This window comes from Nymphaea colorata, chromosome 9 (genome assembly GCF_008831285.2).
Source record: "Nymphaea colorata isolate Beijing-Zhang1983 chromosome 9, ASM883128v2, whole genome shotgun sequence".
Classification (NCBI taxonomy): domain Eukaryota; kingdom Viridiplantae; phylum Streptophyta; class Magnoliopsida; order Nymphaeales; family Nymphaeaceae; genus Nymphaea; species Nymphaea colorata.
The window spans coordinates 1,283,938-1,302,170 of record NC_045146.1 but is presented as its reverse complement, the minus strand read 5'-3'; the positions used below and the strand labels follow the sequence as shown (position 1 = coordinate 1,302,170).

Genomic DNA, 18,233 nt, shown 5'->3' with positions numbered 1-18,233 from the left:
TGCTCAGTCGGTTTCCCGTCCCCCGGCCCTCGCTTTCGTTCCCCTCTCCTCTCCTCCCCCTTCGTCACCCGCAGCTTCGGGACCGCACCGTGAGGCGTGAGACATCGCCGCCTCTGCCCAAACGGTCACCATCGCCGCCGCCTCACATACCCGAGACCGACGCAGGTATCTCCCTATTTCTCTCTCTCAAAAGGAATTCGCTGGGGCCGACGCAGGGGAGCCCCTCTTTCTCTTTTTCTCTGTATCTTTTTTGTAAATTGGATAAGTTACATCTGGAATTAGGCGAATTATATGCCAGTGCCAAGTTGGATGCCATATTTTGCTTTCCGGTGTATATTTGTGTTTTTGAATACACGTTGAACTGGTGGAACATCTTCCTTTTTTATGGAAAAACCCGTGATATTTTTGTCTCCACTTGATTTGTTGCCGTTTGATGAGGCTCCTTCTTTAGATGTACTAACTTTTTGAATTACGAAATGAATTCGGCTCCTCATGAACCATCTATTTTTTTCCGTCTCTCTTGGTAGATATTAGTGGTACTAGGGTTTTCCATTTGTCTTTTCTTGAAATATTTTTCCAACATGAGACCCTCCCTTATTCACTTCCTTACCCTTTCCTACCCTTTTCTTTTTGACGGTTCAAGCAAGGGAAAGGAAATTGCAGCTTAACAGATCCTGAACCGTTCTAAAGAAGCAAGTGCCTAACGCCTTTAACAGTCAATATGTTATTATTGTTGCTTGTTGCTTGTTTCATCATAGGCTTTCTGTGAATCTGGGGTTGGCTTTCTACTAAACGTGATAACTATCTTTAATATCTGAACGCCGAATGGAGCATATTTGTTTTATCAATCTGTTGATGCATTTTAATGCTTCATGAATTAATTGAAGGCTTTCTAAAATTCTTTGTAGTTTTACTAAAATACAGTAGATAGATTTTCGTTGTGAGTTTCTGTTTTTCATTGTCATGAATTTCTTCTTTCCGGGGGTGCCTTACTACTGAAGAGATCTGCTCCTTAGAATGTGAGGGTTGAGCCTTTTACAGTCTCACGGTCCATGGCTCGCACTAATATTCCATCAGCATTGCATAGGAAGATAACTATCCTTCTGAAGTTATTACTAGGTAGAAGACTAAAAGGCCTCTATCTCTGTATATATGTCAGTCTAGGATCTTGGAAGACGTGATCATGCTGGTTCCTGAATGATTCTGCTTGCTTTGGCATTGTTGACTAAGGCCTTTATATCTTCCTTGCAACCTCTTTATTTTATATCTAGCAACCAGAGCAGGGCATGTTCTCTCCTATCTTCTTTTTAGAGACATGGAAATATCTGTTTTGTTTTGCACCGATGCCTTCGCTAATGTCTTTCTGCAGCTGAACAACATTTGCAAGAATGACAACTGCCGCAAGACCAACCTGGGCTCCAGCAAAGGGTGGTAATGAGCAAGGGGGAACTCGAATTTTTGGCCCTTCTCAGAAGTACTCATCCAGGGACCTCGCCTCACATACAACTCTAAAGCCACGGTAAACTTGATAATACTTCCCTTACCTTTTTAACATAAAGACTCATTATGCACAACTAAAAATGTATCATTTCTCTTGGTGGTTCCACTCTCCTCGTCTTTCTTTGTATCTCTATTTTGTGGGATTAGGCACTTAATAACGTGGCATTGTCGGTAGATTAAGTCAGCTGCATCAAAAGTCTGGAAGTGACATGTTTATCTATACCAGCATCAACATTTCCTTCTTTTTATTAGGTCCGCTTCATACTTCATATCCATCTCTTATGCTTTGTGTTTTTACATCCCATATCCACTTAAATAAAATGTTTTCTACTAGCTTCAATAAAAAGTTAAAAACAGTGGCATAGATCTTCCATCTCTCTCCAAATGAGCATTTTTAGGTTTGTTGATTTCATGTATGTACATTGTACTACTCTCCATAAGGACATGTTCTGTAGCTTACATTTATGTGCGTGTTGTAATTGTCACACCCTGACCTTTTGAACCCCCAAAATAATTTTTTTTTGTCAAAACACGTCAAGGTGCAACGATACAACAATGGAAATGTAGCTATGCAAATCAAAATGACAATGGGGCAAACATTCCATTATGTAACAAAATCAATTCATACAAGATGTCTTCACGTTTGTCAATAACACACATGACAAAAATGCCCCCAAAACCAAAACATCGATGTCTATAAAAAACTAGACATCAATGAGACAAAATGTGATGCATCGGCATGACAATAGACTCAAAATCTCCTCAGTTAGATGTGAGCGGAGCCATCTGATCAACCTACTGCTCCTAGTCGACCAAAACCTGAAAAACATAAACAACAGATTGTTTAGCCTTCGCAATATAGTGACAAAACAAATAAATCCTTGACCTTGTAAGGTAAGGGCTCAAATCTGGAGTCTAACATGTAACAAAACATATCACTATGACAACATGATAAGCGCATGCGGTCACATAACTTGCGATGATAGTCCTTCACATATTCCACAACATGTAGGAACCACTCAATGACCACAAGTAACACACTTAATATTCACATTCGCTTCATTCACCTTTGTTTCATTTACATTCATTTAATTTCAATTCGATTCAGTGAATTGACAGCTCCTGTGGGTGCAAAACACAGATGCATGCACACCACAGGCGACCTATAGTCAGGAGACAACCCTCATGGTGGCTCGAATTTCACGTTGCAGCGATAGAGCAATCATCCATGTATGTGTGAATTCTAATGAGAGTTGCTCAACCTTCCTTATGACACCCAGGTTGGGAAGGCGGGAGCTCAACGCTCCAAGCACACCACACAACGATATCCTAGAGTCTTGCACCTATTGTGCTTTGAGCAGGTGAGACCAGTGACGAGGGCGGGACATATCCCAAACATATTGTCATAACCCACTGACTTTCCATCAATTATTCTTTTTTAATTTATCATTATGAGGGTATATTCACAATAAGACCGGCTAACAGACGAGGTTGGTTCACTTCATGAGTGCACCCATACCTCAAAACGCCTTCATAAGAGGGTTACACATTCATTCAATACTCTTAGCTAGCCATTGGACTTTATGGGTACTTCTACCCTTCAAGTTCATTCAATCAAATCATTGTCCAACGGCAATGTTAACGAAAATATCATAGCATTCACAACAGTCAAGCCATAACAATCACTTCAAAAAAACTTAGCCAAACCACGGAGAGTAGTCTCGATCCGTGATTGGCTTGTAGTTGTCTTACTAATGCACAATCAAAGTCAAGGAGATACTCTACTCGATACCCTGCCTAGTTTGTCCTAAACAAATATAATTCTTAGCGTGCATGTATCATTGCGTAATAATTTTTAAAAACAATCAATCAATCTCACACATACATTCGTATGACATTAAACGTGTTATACTACACATTATTCAAACAAAGCACAACCATAGGATCCAACGATTGTGTAAAACACACACTACATATTTGGCTCAATGAAGGGATTTGCTTGGAATGCCGCCATACCTGACGTGAGTCGCCACAAACACCCAAAATCACCTAGGGCTCAGAACCCTATCGCTCAAGGTTTACTCGATGTGCTCGGTGCACTTGCAAAAATTCAAAGCGACCCTGATCCAGGCCCAACCTACCTACCAAAAACTTGCACGTTATAGTAAGGGCACATATTCGTCATGGAGATCATAAACAACATGTTCAAAATTCAATTAAAATATTAAGTTTATGACAGGTTGACAAAAACCTCAATTATGTGACTGTCCTTTCCGTGCACATATGGGTACATGGACTGTTGTACTGTTATCTAATTGAAAAATATGTGCATCTACATGTTTGCATTTTGAGTTGACAATTCATTTTGTAATGTGATAAAGTTTCTTTCACTGGATAAAACTATCTAATTTAGTTAATTATGTCTTAAATGAAACAAGAATGAACAATTTGGCCCCAGTGGACTGATGGAGTACATATCTTGATGAGTTGATTCCCAAATCACGCAGATAATTATACAAGTACTTAGGAGGAAACAAGGAAGATCAAATTATAAAAATAGTGACAGTTAGAAGTTAGGAAAATGATGAAATTTTACAAATAGAAGCTTAACACACAAATTGCATGTTCATGGAAGCTTGGGCCCGCCTTGTTTGGAATTTGAATTTGAACCCCACTCTAGAAAGATTGCTTTCTAATAGGTAAGAAGGAGAGGAGAGAGCCTATCAAGAATGTAACTTTTGGAACTTGAATTAGAGAATCTAATTTCAAATTATGGCACACACCAATTTTGTGTTTGCTAGCCCCAAATCTTAGATCCAAGGTGATTTCAGGTCTTCAAATCTTAAATCTGAGGTTTTAAGATCTCTGAAAGATCCAGAACGTGTTTCATTTTATGGGTTTTAAACCAATTGTAGATCTCTCTTTCTCATCCTTGTGTTGTTAGTGCCTTATCAGTCGAGTATTTCTCCCTCCCTCTCTTCCGTGCACTGATGTCTAATTTAGGTGAGTTTGCATTTCATTTCTCTTTTTCCACCAGCAAAACCCTCACCATTTCTATTCCGGCTAGACCCTTGCCATCTGTCTAATTCTGGTGAGTGTTTCAAGCGTTACGCTTGGATTTGGTTGGCCAAAATATTCTCTATTATTCTCTCTCTCTCTCTCTCTCTCTCTCTCTCTCTCTATATATATATATATATATATATATATATATATATCATTGAATATAGTTTTTATTATAAATTGATTGGTGGATTGTGTTTACAGCGAAAAGGTTCAACTTCGTTGTTGAATGTAACACTTAGTTATAAAATTTATTGATTTATGTTTTTCTGTGCCACCTTAAATGCCTAGTCTTACCTATGTGTGCCTAGATTCCAGGTGTTACTCAATGCCTATGCTCTACCTAATGCTTTTAATAACGTAATCTGTCACTGGGTAATCTGCTGGTAGACCTACCACCTGTTCCACCCCTTATCTTTTTGCTGGAGCTACCTTGGACGTGGATCATTCCTTTCCTTTTTGCCTCAAACTAAGCATGTCTGATCTTATTTAAGCAGTAGCATGGTTGGAAGTGGAGAGCTCATATCATCCTCATCCTCCATTTCCAAGAAATCGCCATGGATCATTCCTTTTCCTTTTGGTTCAAACTAGCATGTCTGATCTAATTTTTTCATTAGCATGGTTGGAAGTAGACAACTCATATCATCCTTATCCTCTATTTCCTAGGAATCGCCATAGCCCATTTCTGCATCTTCCTTTTTCTTTCTATTTTTTTTGGCATTTATAGCTTCAATCATCTATCCATTGCCATTGTTCAACTTCTAGTAGATCTCTGGAGGTGCGCGGCTGCATTTTCATGTGTCCCAGCTAAATGATGTTTTAATTTAGATATTCCTGTGGTAATCTCTTTCTTGCATGTGGTAATGTCTTTCTTACAAAGCTTGCAGACTTTTAACTGATTATCATCTTTCACTCTAATGCACCATGGTCATGTGAGCCAATTTAAAGTCATATCTTAAAAAAAAGGTAAAAATTTACTGGAAGATTTTACATTTTTCATGATAGAAATTGGTTGTCTCACACAAAGAAAAAGGGGAACCCCTTTTCTTCAACCAGAAATCAGTTCCCATGTGCAAATGTAGCCTTAATTTTATCTTCTTTAAAATGGCAAGAGTTCTTTCACACAACCGCTATGAGTGTTTAGGGGTCAGGTGTTAGGAAGTTTTATAACCCAAAATGGACAAAAGGAATTTTAGCCGTTTTTCTTATAAGAGTTATTTATTGTGCAGTACAAGGAGTATCATATTGTTTCATACAGTGCAGCCCCATATCATATGATATGGATTGATTAAGGGGATTACACCCTTGTAATGTAATGGTTTTCTGAACTAATATGCTTCTTACTTTTGTCTTCTAAAATTGACTAATATTAGGGATGTCAAAGGTTCAAATTAGATCTGATCGATCTGAACCAATTTCAAGCGGTTGGATTTGTTAAGAAAAAGCACATCCCATTAGTAATCGGATGTGGATATTGGTATGATGTTTTCCTTCCAGAATCTGATAGATGTCTGTTTTTCACAACACCGAGCATATTTTCATGTAAGTATTCAAATGTGGGTTTTCCTTTTGTATTCAAAGCCAAATCCTTTTCAGAGTCGAAATACCTTACTCTTAAGAGGTGGTAATAGCTACATCCTTTCCAAATCCTATCTTTCGATATCCATGTCTGAGTTGCCAATTAAGATATACTACCTTAAAAGAGGAAGCAACCTAGGCTTGTTCCTTACTTTCTTATCCGATATTAGGTGCTTGTTCCATTAAATTTCTTTTGCTGACAGCAGTAATTACAGTGACTACACTTTTTCTTAATGATTGCCTTGTTATTTGATACAGGAAAGAGGGCCAAGGTACTCAAGATGAGATACAAAAGAGGAACCTCAGAGAAGAGCTAGAAGAGCGTGAGAGGAGACATTTTTCATCTAAGGACAAGGGCTTCTTTGGTGGGTGATTGGTTTCAAATTGCAACTTCTTATGCACTCCAACATGCACGTGCAATTACACCAAAAGCGCGCATCCATAAAAGCATATTTCCATGGTTTCAATTTGCAACTTCTTATGCACTCCAGCATGCACACACAATTACACAGCCACATCCATAAGCATATTTCCATGAATAACTGCCGGCTGTTAAGGGCCAAAGCATGCATAATCAAGAACTTGAAGGCTTTGTCATGTTTTAATTTTGGTTGGCTTCTTAAATTTCTTTTTGTTGGATGTGGTGTCCAGAGGATAGAGACAGACGGAGAGGAACGAGTGCTGGCCACTTTCTGGAAGGTTACACTTTTTTATTGGGTTTTTATTTGTCTCTTGCACACATACATATCATTGAAAGTTCAAAACTAATTGATATCCTGAAGCAGGGCCAAAGCGAGATGCTGAAGAGAGGCTTGTTCCACGTAATGTAGATGCTGACGACTCCGATGTTGATGTAAAAAGTGGAGATGAAAGGTATTGACTTACAATGTGCCAGTAGTGCCTGTGCCAGTTATTTTGTGTGTTGAGCAAATGCATACCTTGGAAGGCAGTCGAAGGTACACTATCTCTTCGGCTTCCGCAACTTAAAAGTGTGCAGAGCGCACACACCAGTCCCCAGCACATTTAGTCTCTATCCCCATTAAATCGGTTTGGCTTCCATGGAGTAGGCATGAGCCTAGGCACACCACCACCTTGTGTCACGTAAATGCTAGACACCCTCAATGCAGGTGGAGTATAACCATGCCTAGGTGACTCCTTAATAACATAGTCTAATTCTGACGTTGCGAAATTTTGACATGAGCACATAGAAGCTCACCACTCATCAGGGTTCAATCAATGACATTTCAATTTTCAACTATTAGTTTTGAAGTAAATTTAGATATTTTTGAACTGGAGATAGGACCAATGAAATTTCCTGTAGCATCAAACAATGGTTTTGTTCTTTTCAGAGGGACCTGATCTTCGTTGTACACGGGCCTAACCTACTTAACAGACTCTGTGCTTAGCTAGTGCTTTCTTGTGCCTGATGTACTTGCCTAAAATAGGAATTTTTGTTTCTTCCTGTGGCCTTCAAAATCTTAAGAATCTGGGACATTCGCTGATATTATTGTACTCATTCCTTGAAGTGTGAAAAGTGCATGTCAAGAAAGGGCATTATAACTTGTATGGGCATTATAATGCCCTGCACTTCTATAGCCACAGTCACATGCTTTAGGGCGACTCTGCACTTCACTTGCAGGATTTTCATTGGCCCATGGACCAAATTCATATGTGACCTATAAGACGTTTGTATTGTGGTTTTGATTTTTAAAATCATGTGGTTCATTTTCTGATACTTTTTGATATAAAGCCAAATAGTCAAGTTCTTGTATGCAAATCTAACCATCATGACTATACTTAAGCATTAATCTTAAGCATGCAAAATAATACGAAAAGGGTTAACTGAGCATATAGGTATGCAAATGCACGTAAAGAATCCTTAATATTGTATGTGCACTAGTTAGTGGGTATTCTTTTGGTTGATGGTCTAGTAAAGCTTAATAGGGTTGGAACATCTTTGTGGATCCCTGCTCAGTCCGCTGCTTACACTCTCTACTCCACTTCAAGTAGTTGGTTCTTGTAAGTTGGCCTTGTTGCAAACCAAGTTATTCTCATGAGAATTACCAGTCCTCGTCAGGAAGTCTCAGATGGAAAAATATTGTGAGAGAATATTTTTACATGACACAAATACCCACTGTGAGTAAGGTAGATATTAGGGTTAATTGTTGGTTATATTAGAAATTTCTTCTTTCCAATTGGAACTTTGCCTACATCATTGGTGCAAAGCTTTTGGAGAATAACTTTTATCTCGCTTTGTGGTGGACCGTGGAGTTGATGCTGATCTTGATATGTATGAGATTAAAGAGTTGTTTAGTGTAAACAGAAGTTTGTTTTTTCTGAGAGCATTTCTTTCTTAAAGATCAGCATACAGTGTAAACATTGGGTGCTTCTAATTTATGTGCCTGTATGCAACTTGCAGTAAGTTGTTTACTTGATTGCATCTCATTGTCTTCAAACCTGTGCCTCGAGCCCTCGACTATGTTGTCCTGAGTCAATGCTTTTTACAACAGCTGTTGAATCAAGTGGGTATATTCTATTGTTTTGACTTGCAGAAATCAATAGGATGTGATTGTGATGTTTAACTTGGTTTGGTATTTTTAGCTCTAAAACTAGGACAGTAAATAAAATGATTGGACACAGAAATGTTAGGTTTTTCAAAAATAGTTATTTTTTAATATTGGTACGAGCATATATGACTAAAATCACATTTGGTTGCACCAAAAATTTTCTACTGAGTTGTTAATGCTCCAAGTTTTAACTGATATAGTTAATGCATCTTGCATGTGGCATGCCTCCCTTCTTTCATTACCGAGTGAACTGTGGTATGTCTTTCAGTGATGACGATGACGATGATGATGATGATGCTGAAGCACTTATGGCAGAGCTTGAAAAAATAAGGAAAGAAAGAGCGGAAGAGAAGCTTAGGAAGGTCTGTCTAGCCACCCATTATGTTGGAAATTAAGTGTTTGATAGTATAGTCTGTCATGATATCAGGTCTGTCATTAGAAGCAAACTCATGTCTTTTGAACAATCTATGGTGCAGGAGCAACAAAAGCGAGAAGAGGAACTGAAGGCCAAAGAAGCAGAGTTGATCCGTGGGAATCCTTTGCTTAACCCTACTACTTCTTTCAATGTCAAACGGAGGTTTGTGGAAAGTTTTTTTTTTTTTTTTTTTTTCCCCTTCCACTCTCTAGTATTAGTTTCACTTTTCCCTATATGATGGGGATTGACAAACCAGGGTAAAGCACGACTGCTGTTGTCATTAGTTTATTTTTCCTTAAATGAACTCCGTTTATGGAATTCGAACTCATATTTTACACTTCTTAAGGCTTGGACTTTTTGACATGGACTAGCTACCATCCGGCTCATGCTTGACTGTTGGAAGAATACGTGAAAATGTTTTGCATTGTTTGTGATGTTGCCAGGTGGGATGACGATGTCGTTTTCAAGAATCAGACTCGTGGTGAAACCAAGACTCCCAAGCGGTTCATTAACGACACCATCAGGAACGACTTCCACCGAAAGTTCCTGCATAAGTACATGAAGTAACCAGTCAAATGGACGCGGCTCTACGTCTGAAAGTTTGCTGCATGGGTTATCATAATCAGTCTTCCTGTTATCATGCACTTGGACTCCAGTTTTCTTCTGTATATCAATGTGAAACACGACCAGCGGCATCCTTCCCCTTGTGTTATGTTCACTTGTATCCTATTATTGGGATTGCACCAGTGGTGATGTGTTCTGGAGATCTTTTGTGGATGTATTCTGGAGATCTTTTGTGGATTGGCAACATGACAGATAGCCAATGTACGCAAAACTGAATAGATCGTTGCGACCTGAACTGATGAATCCTTCTTGTTTGAATATCTAAAGAAAGCTTTTATGATCAACTCCGTGTCTATAGCCTAGAGAATTATCTGAAAATTTTCTCCCTTCAAGCAAGCATGCGGGGCACTTTGACTGGGTTCGACTTGCTCACCTCTGATGATTCAGAGATCAGGAGTTTGATGCCCCACCTGAATCGGGCTTTACTGTAAGCTTCCTCGAAGATAAAGCAGACCTTCCACAGTTCCTTTACTGCGAGCGTCGTGGAGAAAGACATGGCAGACGATGCTCAGTTTCTCATGTGTAAACGGTCACGTCTCGCTATGACACCGCCATAAGTGATCCTTTTTATATGACGAAAATGCCCTCAAACTTTTGTGTAAAAAAAGTTATGTTGACAGAACCTTTATATGGAAAACGCCTGGTACCGGCACGTCATTCGCTTTTTCGTTTTGTCTGTCTTTTTTCATCTCGTATCCTTTTTCGAAAGTAACGGCGATTTTGCCTTTTTTATCTCGTGTTCTTTTTCGAAAGTAACGGCGGTTTGTCTTTTTTATCTCGTGTCCTTTTTCGAAAGTAACGGCGAAATGTATAACAATTAACAATGAAATAACGTAGAGAATGTAAGCTGAATTAAATCCGACATAAATGTTTGTTTTTCACCAATTAAATAACCTGTTATTTTATTTTATTATTCTCACATTTCCTTTTTCTTTAATAACATTAGTGCAAATAGAGACAAGAAAATGAGTTCAAGCTGTTTGGATCCGTGCTACCAAAACTGGCTTCTGAAGTTACAAGTCTGAACTCAAGGTTGAGGCGGCTTTTGAATTTGGATGAAAACAAGTCACTTGTCAACTGAAATATCACACGCATTCACTCATGTAAATCAAATTAATAACTAGACTTTCAGCAATCGCCTATCTAACCATGATAGCAAACTTACATCTCAATTGCATTATCCTTGGCCTATATTTCACCTATTAGTTTTGGGTTCACTATAAAAATCTCAGTACCTGTGGGCTTCTAACCGTTTAGCAGAAAAGCTAAACTTCTTGTTTCTCAACACATTCTCTTCTTTCTCACGTAAACGTAAAGAAACTCAACAACATAAGTGGTAGCGCAGTTAGGTGGCAAGGTGGCCTATACTTAAAAAAGGTTGATGTTTAAATTCTGTGATCCCTGTCACACTCTGGTACAATGGCGATCAAGGGTGAAGTCAGAATTTTTTTTGTTGCAGTTTCAAAATTTTAATAGGGATTGAAATAGAATTTTTTTATTTTTTTATATGTATTAAACTAATTTTTTTTGTATTTAATATAAAATTTTTAAGTTTTTAAATTTTGAAGGGAGGGAGGCCAAGACCCCTGCGAGCCCCCCCTTCCCTCCACCATTGATGGCGACCGATAACAGATGAGTTGAAAAGCATACTTTAAACCCTCCCAAATGCCAAAACAAGTCAGAACATTAAATGCATAAGAGTATGACTTTGAGGACAATTTTCTCTTAAATAAACATAAATATATATATATGCCACTTTAATTAGGAACCGGCCACCAATGGTGGAGCCAAAAATTTTTTGTTGAGGAATACTTATCCATCTTATTATTGCAATAGGCACGCTAATGACGCAAATCTAGCATAGACACAGCACATGGTTAGGCCTGAGTCCAGCATTTTACATAGTAAAAATTTTGTAAGAGTTTACTCAAGCTGATGTGGGCGTTTGGCCATGCCAACCCCATGGTAGCTCTGCTACTGCTACTGCCGGCCGTTTACTCAAACCCTATCTCTCTCTCGCTCTATGTATAGATCTTCAACGAGCACACTCAAATAATACGATTTGATCGTTTGGATAGAAATGTAAATGGTTTGAGTCTTAGGAGGCGTGATTTAAATCTACTGGCGTTCTTTTGTAAATGGGGGAAAGCTTACTGCAATGGTCTTCCCACTTGTAGCAACAGCTGCCGCACCAACATACAGATGGAAAGATGTCGTCGATTATTCTGAGCGGCAGAGCAATAAGAAGAAAAAGAGAAATCAAAAGCCATAAGTTGGCTCAACAAATGGAAAATGTCAGCAGTGCTTCTCAGAGGCAGCAGAGCAGAGAATTGAAAAGCAACTGTAGTAGGTTGCATGTTCACACACACTTCCTTTTAACTTTTTTGCAAATTTAAGGGATACTATAGTAGTGTTGTCAACAAATTAGGTACAAAAAAACTTCTTTAGAAAACAATTAAGTTTTAGGGAAAAGGTATAAGGTATGAGGTATAAAAAAAAATGGGGTTTGAACTAAAAAAACATGCATTATGTCAAACTAAGAGACCGAAGACAAGCTATACCCGAGCTTTATATAGTCGCACTGCTATAAACTCTTAGAAAGCAGCCAAAGTATACATAAGAAATGTTTATGAGGTGCTAATACACAACTAACTATGATCAGTAGCGGAGCTACTTGTTGGCTTATCAAAAATTTTGTTAGACTATGTCAAAGATCATATTGTTATGACTCAACAATTAATGTGGTGTGCACACCAAACTTGTATCGCCACCTCGAATGCCTTTCGGCTAAAAAAATCCTGGCTTTGCCACACTGACTACGACCGATTGATATTCTAAAGGGCAGATTACTCTGCAAGCTTGATCAAGGATTGAACCTTGGTCCTCGGGTTCACTTGCTGAAAACCGAGATCAAGTCTAGATTTGAAAGAATTAAGATCATGATCAATGAACTTTGGGAAGATGGCTACCAGGAGCCGAAGTAGGAAGGGGCCTGCAGAGGTCATGAACTCCTTGGATTAAAAAAAAAAAATCAAAAATTTTACTAAAAAAATTTAAACAATTTAGTTAAACATATATAAAAAAAAATTTAAAATTTATGTTTATGTTTTAGTATTTATTAAAAACTATAATTCAGTTCGTGCAATAAAAGATTACTATGTCCAAGACTGGTTACACCCGGTCAAATATGTGATCAAGACTACGGGTCATAACCGGAGAGTGGAAAAATGGATCCGAGACCAACTCCACAAAATCGGCAGCCTGGTAACTGGAAACTTAAGAGGATGGAAGGCTCTAGCTCTAGTGACCTTTTCGTCATTTTATTGTTCAGGCAGGGCCTGGATAGTCTATTTCGCCAATGCTTGTCCCTGCTTTTTTAAAGAATAAATCGACAGATGAATAAATGATCAGTATATACTTTGCACTTGGCTCTGGAAGACGATCAGGCGTTTTAGTTGGAGCGCAACAAACTTCGTGACGAAGCAACTTCCTTTACATGGCCGGTTCCTCCTTCGCTGTCGTACTTGCTGTGTGAATATCGTTTGTCTTTTCGTATTTTTCGTTTTTCTCTCGACACAAGCGCCGGCAGCGAGGTAATATTGTGTTCGTCGCGGTTTTATCTTGCGTTCTGTGAAATGTTCGTTGCTGCTGGCCTTTCTTTCTTCCTGGCGTGTTCGCTGTTCTGTGAAATGTTCGTTGTTGCTGGTCTAGCTCGTTTCTTGTTGTTGTTTCTTATCTTTCGTGTATAATGTTGTTTTTCGTGTGTTTTTTTATGCTTCGGGACGTTCGTTTCTACCTGGAGCGCGTCAGCGTCGATTCTCTGATAAGCCTTTGCATGAGTGCTTCAGCGAGGGTCTTGCTGTAGATTATGCTTTTTGTAGGACCATGTGCTTTTTTGAATGCACTCGCCGAAAGTTTACTCGATGACAAGCTGGGGAGCACGATTATGAGTTTTTTTTCCTGAATTTTGGGTACGATGTTTGCGTATATGATAGCATTACTTCCGCATACTGCAGGAAGACCTTATCTAGTAAAGCCGCCATAACCGTTTGCTTGAAGTCGGCGGATTTTGTGAATCCACTGCACGTATTTTAGAACAGAAAACAGCCCGTTTACTGTTGAGTTTTTATGAATGCACGTATTTTAGAACAGAAAACAGCCCGTTTACTGTTGAGTTTTTATGAATTTGTTGACGTTTAAGAAATGTAAGTTACTGGAGGATTACGAAGAAGAAGATATGAGGAGTTTTTGTGATTATCATCGTTAAATTAAAGCTTACTTAAGTTAACAACGAAGCGGGGAAGTATGGAATGACAGGTAAGCACTGCCTATATCGCACAAGGGGAATTTAGTTTACGGAACTGGCAACAGATGTCACAACACAATTGTGCAGCCACATATTTGCACAAACTTCATCCGGTTTGGGTTTGGGTTAAGCACTTTTTCATGCCTCACATGCACCCGAAACCTATTGGTGCTATATGCAAGAAAAAAGCGGCTTGCAAAAGAATTAGCAGATAAGATTATTAAATTATTGGTTGGTTGAACTGGTCAATGTAGACATGTCGCACAATAGGTTGGATGAGGACATTGAGGAGGGCACAAGAAAATAATTGAATCTAGACTAGGTAGTAGGCACCTAAGGAAGGAAGAAGTTGATCACTGGAATCGAAAAACTAACCTATTATATAATTAAATTATTAACTAAGCCTGGAGCTGATAACGGAGGAGCAACCAGGAGAAACAAAATAAGCAACGACACAGTACAAACAGCAAATTTAATACAGTTCAGAACTGACCATTACCTCTCACACCTCCCGATGATTCTACAAGTTTATAGAAATAGTATATTTGTATCAATATTATTTCCGATTTTTCTCACTGGAGCTTGAGCAAGTATAGATCCAAAATTCTACAGTCTAATTTATTTATCAGCCCTAGAATGAGGTGTTCCTGTGACTTCATTGGCTTGCATCCTGTGTCACATAGGTGCGAGGTGCGGGTGCGGCAAGGGAGTGTGCATATGTACATAAGACAAAGTCACATCCTTGATTCTAAAATCTGTAGCATTCTATGTCTTCCATGTAATATACATACCCTTGGAGTCTGATTTCAGATTTTACAATCTTACTCATAAAATGAGTAAGCATTAATTAAGTAGTTGCTATATATCTAGTATTACAAATTTATAACTGTACAACATATATTACATATAACATATATAAGATATAAGACTAACCCTGGTAACACATGTATAGAGCTTATAAACAGCATATATATATATATATATATATATAGACAAAACTGATTAATGAAACTTATGCAATTACATGTAAGAAAATAAGAAAACATGTTCCCAGATTAAGAAAACTGTTAAACAGCAACAACATATGTGACCATATGGCATGTGCAATATATAAAGTTATGGTCAGCATATAATATCTAGTATTAAACTGCAAAAGTATGTAGTAAAAAACTAAAAACAGTATGACAGATGCAACAAAACAGAAGAAACTGAAAAACTGAAGCATCATGTAGTAGAAAACTAAAAACAATATAACAGATGCAGCAAAACAGAAAAAGCTGAAAAAGAGAAGCATCATTTTAGAAAAAAAGTTGAAAAGGGTACAGATTCACCTCGACGCAATTTGACTGCACCTGATGCCATGTCGCAGGTGCACCCAAGTCATATGTACTCAGGTGCTTTTGCTGTTTAGGTGAGTCCATGTGACATAGCTTGCATCAAAACAAGTTTCCTATTTTATTCCCCAGATTTTTGTATATCCTTTTCAAAAGAACTACAGGCAGGAGAACTTGAAGAAGGGAAAGTCTAACTGACTTATATGTTGTTATAGACTGTAGGGTATTCTGGGTGTTATGAATGGCAGTACTCGCATGCTACTAACTTGGTGTACTCTAGATATCTGGAAAAAAGTGATGCTGTTGATCTTCATCTTATGTGAATACAAAAACATGCATACTCTTTCTTTGATATGGCCAAGCACCATGGAACTTTGGTATCTTGTGCCTGTAATTTATATTGGTTTAAGAACCTAGAAAGTTTGCCTTTACTTCAACACAAAAAAATGCTGATATGGTTGTGTTTATAATTTTTCTCTTTCTGCTCACACTTTCATTTGGTGGTAATAGGTGTTTCCATATATATACGTCAGAACATAAGTCATGATTTATCAAACTTTCACACATTTTCTAGTCATGATGCCATCTTGACATTAATGTCACCATATGACTTGATTTTGAAGCTCTTTTTGGCTAACGTGCTTTCATGCAAGTTCCTAATAGTGATCCCACCTTGATTGTCAAGCCTTTTTTGCTTATTGCTTGTTGTCTTTGGTTGATTCTATCTGTTTTTTCCTCTTTAAGTAAGGTTGATGGGCATATGATTTTATACTTTGGTGTACAAATTAGCACAAAGCTAACCTTTGCTACCTGCTTTCATTGTATCGGTTAATGCAAATTATTGAGATGCTAACATCTAGTGATATGATTTACATTTGAATTTTGGTAGCTATAAAGCTGGGTCTGGCTGGAAGGTCCAAAAATTAGTGGAGCAATTGTGAATCCTGGATTCATATACCATTACAAAGCGAGATGTTAGTTCAGAGTTCTCGAAAGAGGACACGAGAAGAATATTTGGATGATGAAAATGGAAGATATAAGTTTCTCATTTTGTTGCCAACTGGTGTACATGTGGATTTGATTCTGCATGACCAACAAGGGGAAATGCTTTTGTCTAAGTTCATTCATGCAGTGAGGAAAGAGATTGACAAGATGGGAATGATGCCTCAATCTAAACTAACTGTTAGTTGGAAAAGTAGTATATACTTCAAAGATGTGCGTGGCAACAAAATCTGTGATAAGTTAAGATTTAAGGAATTTTCTAGAACAAAGCCAAATGTGCTTCTGCTACATGTATCTTTCCTCTCCCTCTCTCTTTTTCTCTTTCTTGAATAATGGATTCCTGTACCAACTGTGCTAAAGCTTTTTACCTCTTTCCAGGATGGATCAGATGCAGTTTATCGTTGCCAGGTACTAAATTTTAATATTCACATGCTCTTTTTGTCAATCCATCAGTTTATATTTTGTCGACAAAGGCATAGAAATATAGGCACTTTGTGCATTATATATATATATATATATATATATATATATGTATCTGGAGAAACTTTTTTCGGTGGTTAACATCTGGGTGCTGTTTAATTTAAGTGTTGTTTCTTCCACCATTCTTTGATTGTTCTCTTTCTTGTCATTCCAGAATATGTGGGATCTGACCCCTGATACAGATTTGTTATCAGAACTGCCGGCAGAATATACTTTTGAATCTGCTCTTGCTGATTTGATAGTGAGTGACTGGTGCTGTTATGTAACTTTTTATGTGCTGACCTGTGTATCTATGTCTCTTGTTCTTATCTGATTTATTTTGCGCTTTTTTTTTTCTATCAGGACAACTCATTGCAAGCTATATGGTTCAATGCCCCAGAGGAGAGAAAACTAATTAGGTAATAGTAATACTAAGTGTGGTAACCGTCCCAAATGTTCTTTACCAGCTTTTGCTTCTGTGAAGAAGTCCCAAGTTAATGATCCAAGACTTGAATTTCAAATCATACCTGGGATGCACTTCTAACTAAAGTAACCTTTGGATACATCTATCATATGTCCTATTGAGCATTCTTCAGAATGAAAGGGGCCAGCTTTTATCATAAAGATTGGGTGCAGAGAGAATAGTTTTTGAGAATAGCAGGCATCAGGCAAGCATGATGACTAACATGTGTAATCGATGACCAAAGTAGCTCTGTTAGGAAGTGGAAATGAGATATGATGTAGGTCAAATATGTGTTGTCTGGGGATTAACCGAAGTTAATGGGTTGGGTGGTGGAAGTGAGAAATGATGCTGGAAGCATAACTGGGAAATTGATTATATAGCACTAGAGATGGGATGAAAATTACTGCTTTACAAGTTCTTTTATTGATTAAAAAAATATCCATTTGAGCTTAATGTTTGTCCATAATTCTAGAAAATGGAGCGTTTTGCAGTATTCATATATTGCTCACGTTTTTGAAAAAAACTATCAAATAAGTGCCTGAACCATACTTTCATAACTTCAAAAGCAAAAATCGTCAGCTTCAATTTTTTTGTCAAGAGTATACTCCATCTGTAGAAACACACAGCGGAAGAAGAGAAGGAAAAACAAACACAGGATTTACGTGGAAAATCTCGGAACGAGGTGAAAAACCACGGGGAAGCTCTAACCTAGGGGCAAAACCGCAACCCTAGGAGAGAGAAAACTTAATTCACTTAATCAACAATTACAATAAGTGATTAGAATAAAAGAGGGAGGTAGAGAGACCCGCCTAGGGAACCGAGCCCGTCCTCGGTTCCCGTGCCCATGGGTATCGGGTCCATATCCGGACCCGGTTCCCTATTACACGGTATTCTAACACTCCCCTTCAAGCTTGGCATACATGTC

General features: G+C 38.2%; 2 protein-coding genes across 4 annotated transcripts in view; both read left to right on the top strand.

Annotated features, from left to right (window-relative positions):
- Positions 1–10,028, top strand: LOC116261117 (uncharacterized). Its single transcript, XM_031639738.2, has 8 exons — positions 1–165; positions 1,370–1,519; positions 6,397–6,503; positions 6,790–6,837; positions 6,924–7,011; positions 8,974–9,067; positions 9,182–9,282; positions 9,564–10,028. The coding sequence occupies exons 2-8, from the start codon at positions 1,389–1,391 to the stop codon at positions 9,685–9,687; spliced, it is 693 nt and encodes a 230-aa protein (XP_031495598.1). The 5' UTR covers positions 1–165; positions 1,370–1,388; the 3' UTR covers positions 9,688–10,028.
- A 3,139-nt stretch (positions 10,029–13,167) lies between these two features.
- Positions 13,168–18,233, top strand: part of LOC116260771 (structural maintenance of chromosomes flexible hinge domain-containing protein GMI1-like) — a 73,419-nt gene continuing 68,353 nt past the window's right edge. For all 3 annotated transcript variants that reach the window (XM_031639248.1, XM_031639247.1, XM_031639250.2), the window contains exons 1-5: positions 13,168–13,337; positions 16,274–16,677; positions 16,765–16,794; positions 17,021–17,107; positions 17,209–17,264. In XM_031639248.1, the coding sequence (XP_031495108.1) occupies positions 16,357–16,677; positions 16,765–16,794; positions 17,021–17,107; positions 17,209–17,264 (494 nt within the window). In that variant the 5' untranslated portion in view covers positions 13,168–13,337; positions 16,274–16,356. The remainder of the gene's footprint in view (positions 13,338–16,273; positions 16,678–16,764; positions 16,795–17,020; positions 17,108–17,208; positions 17,265–18,233) is intronic.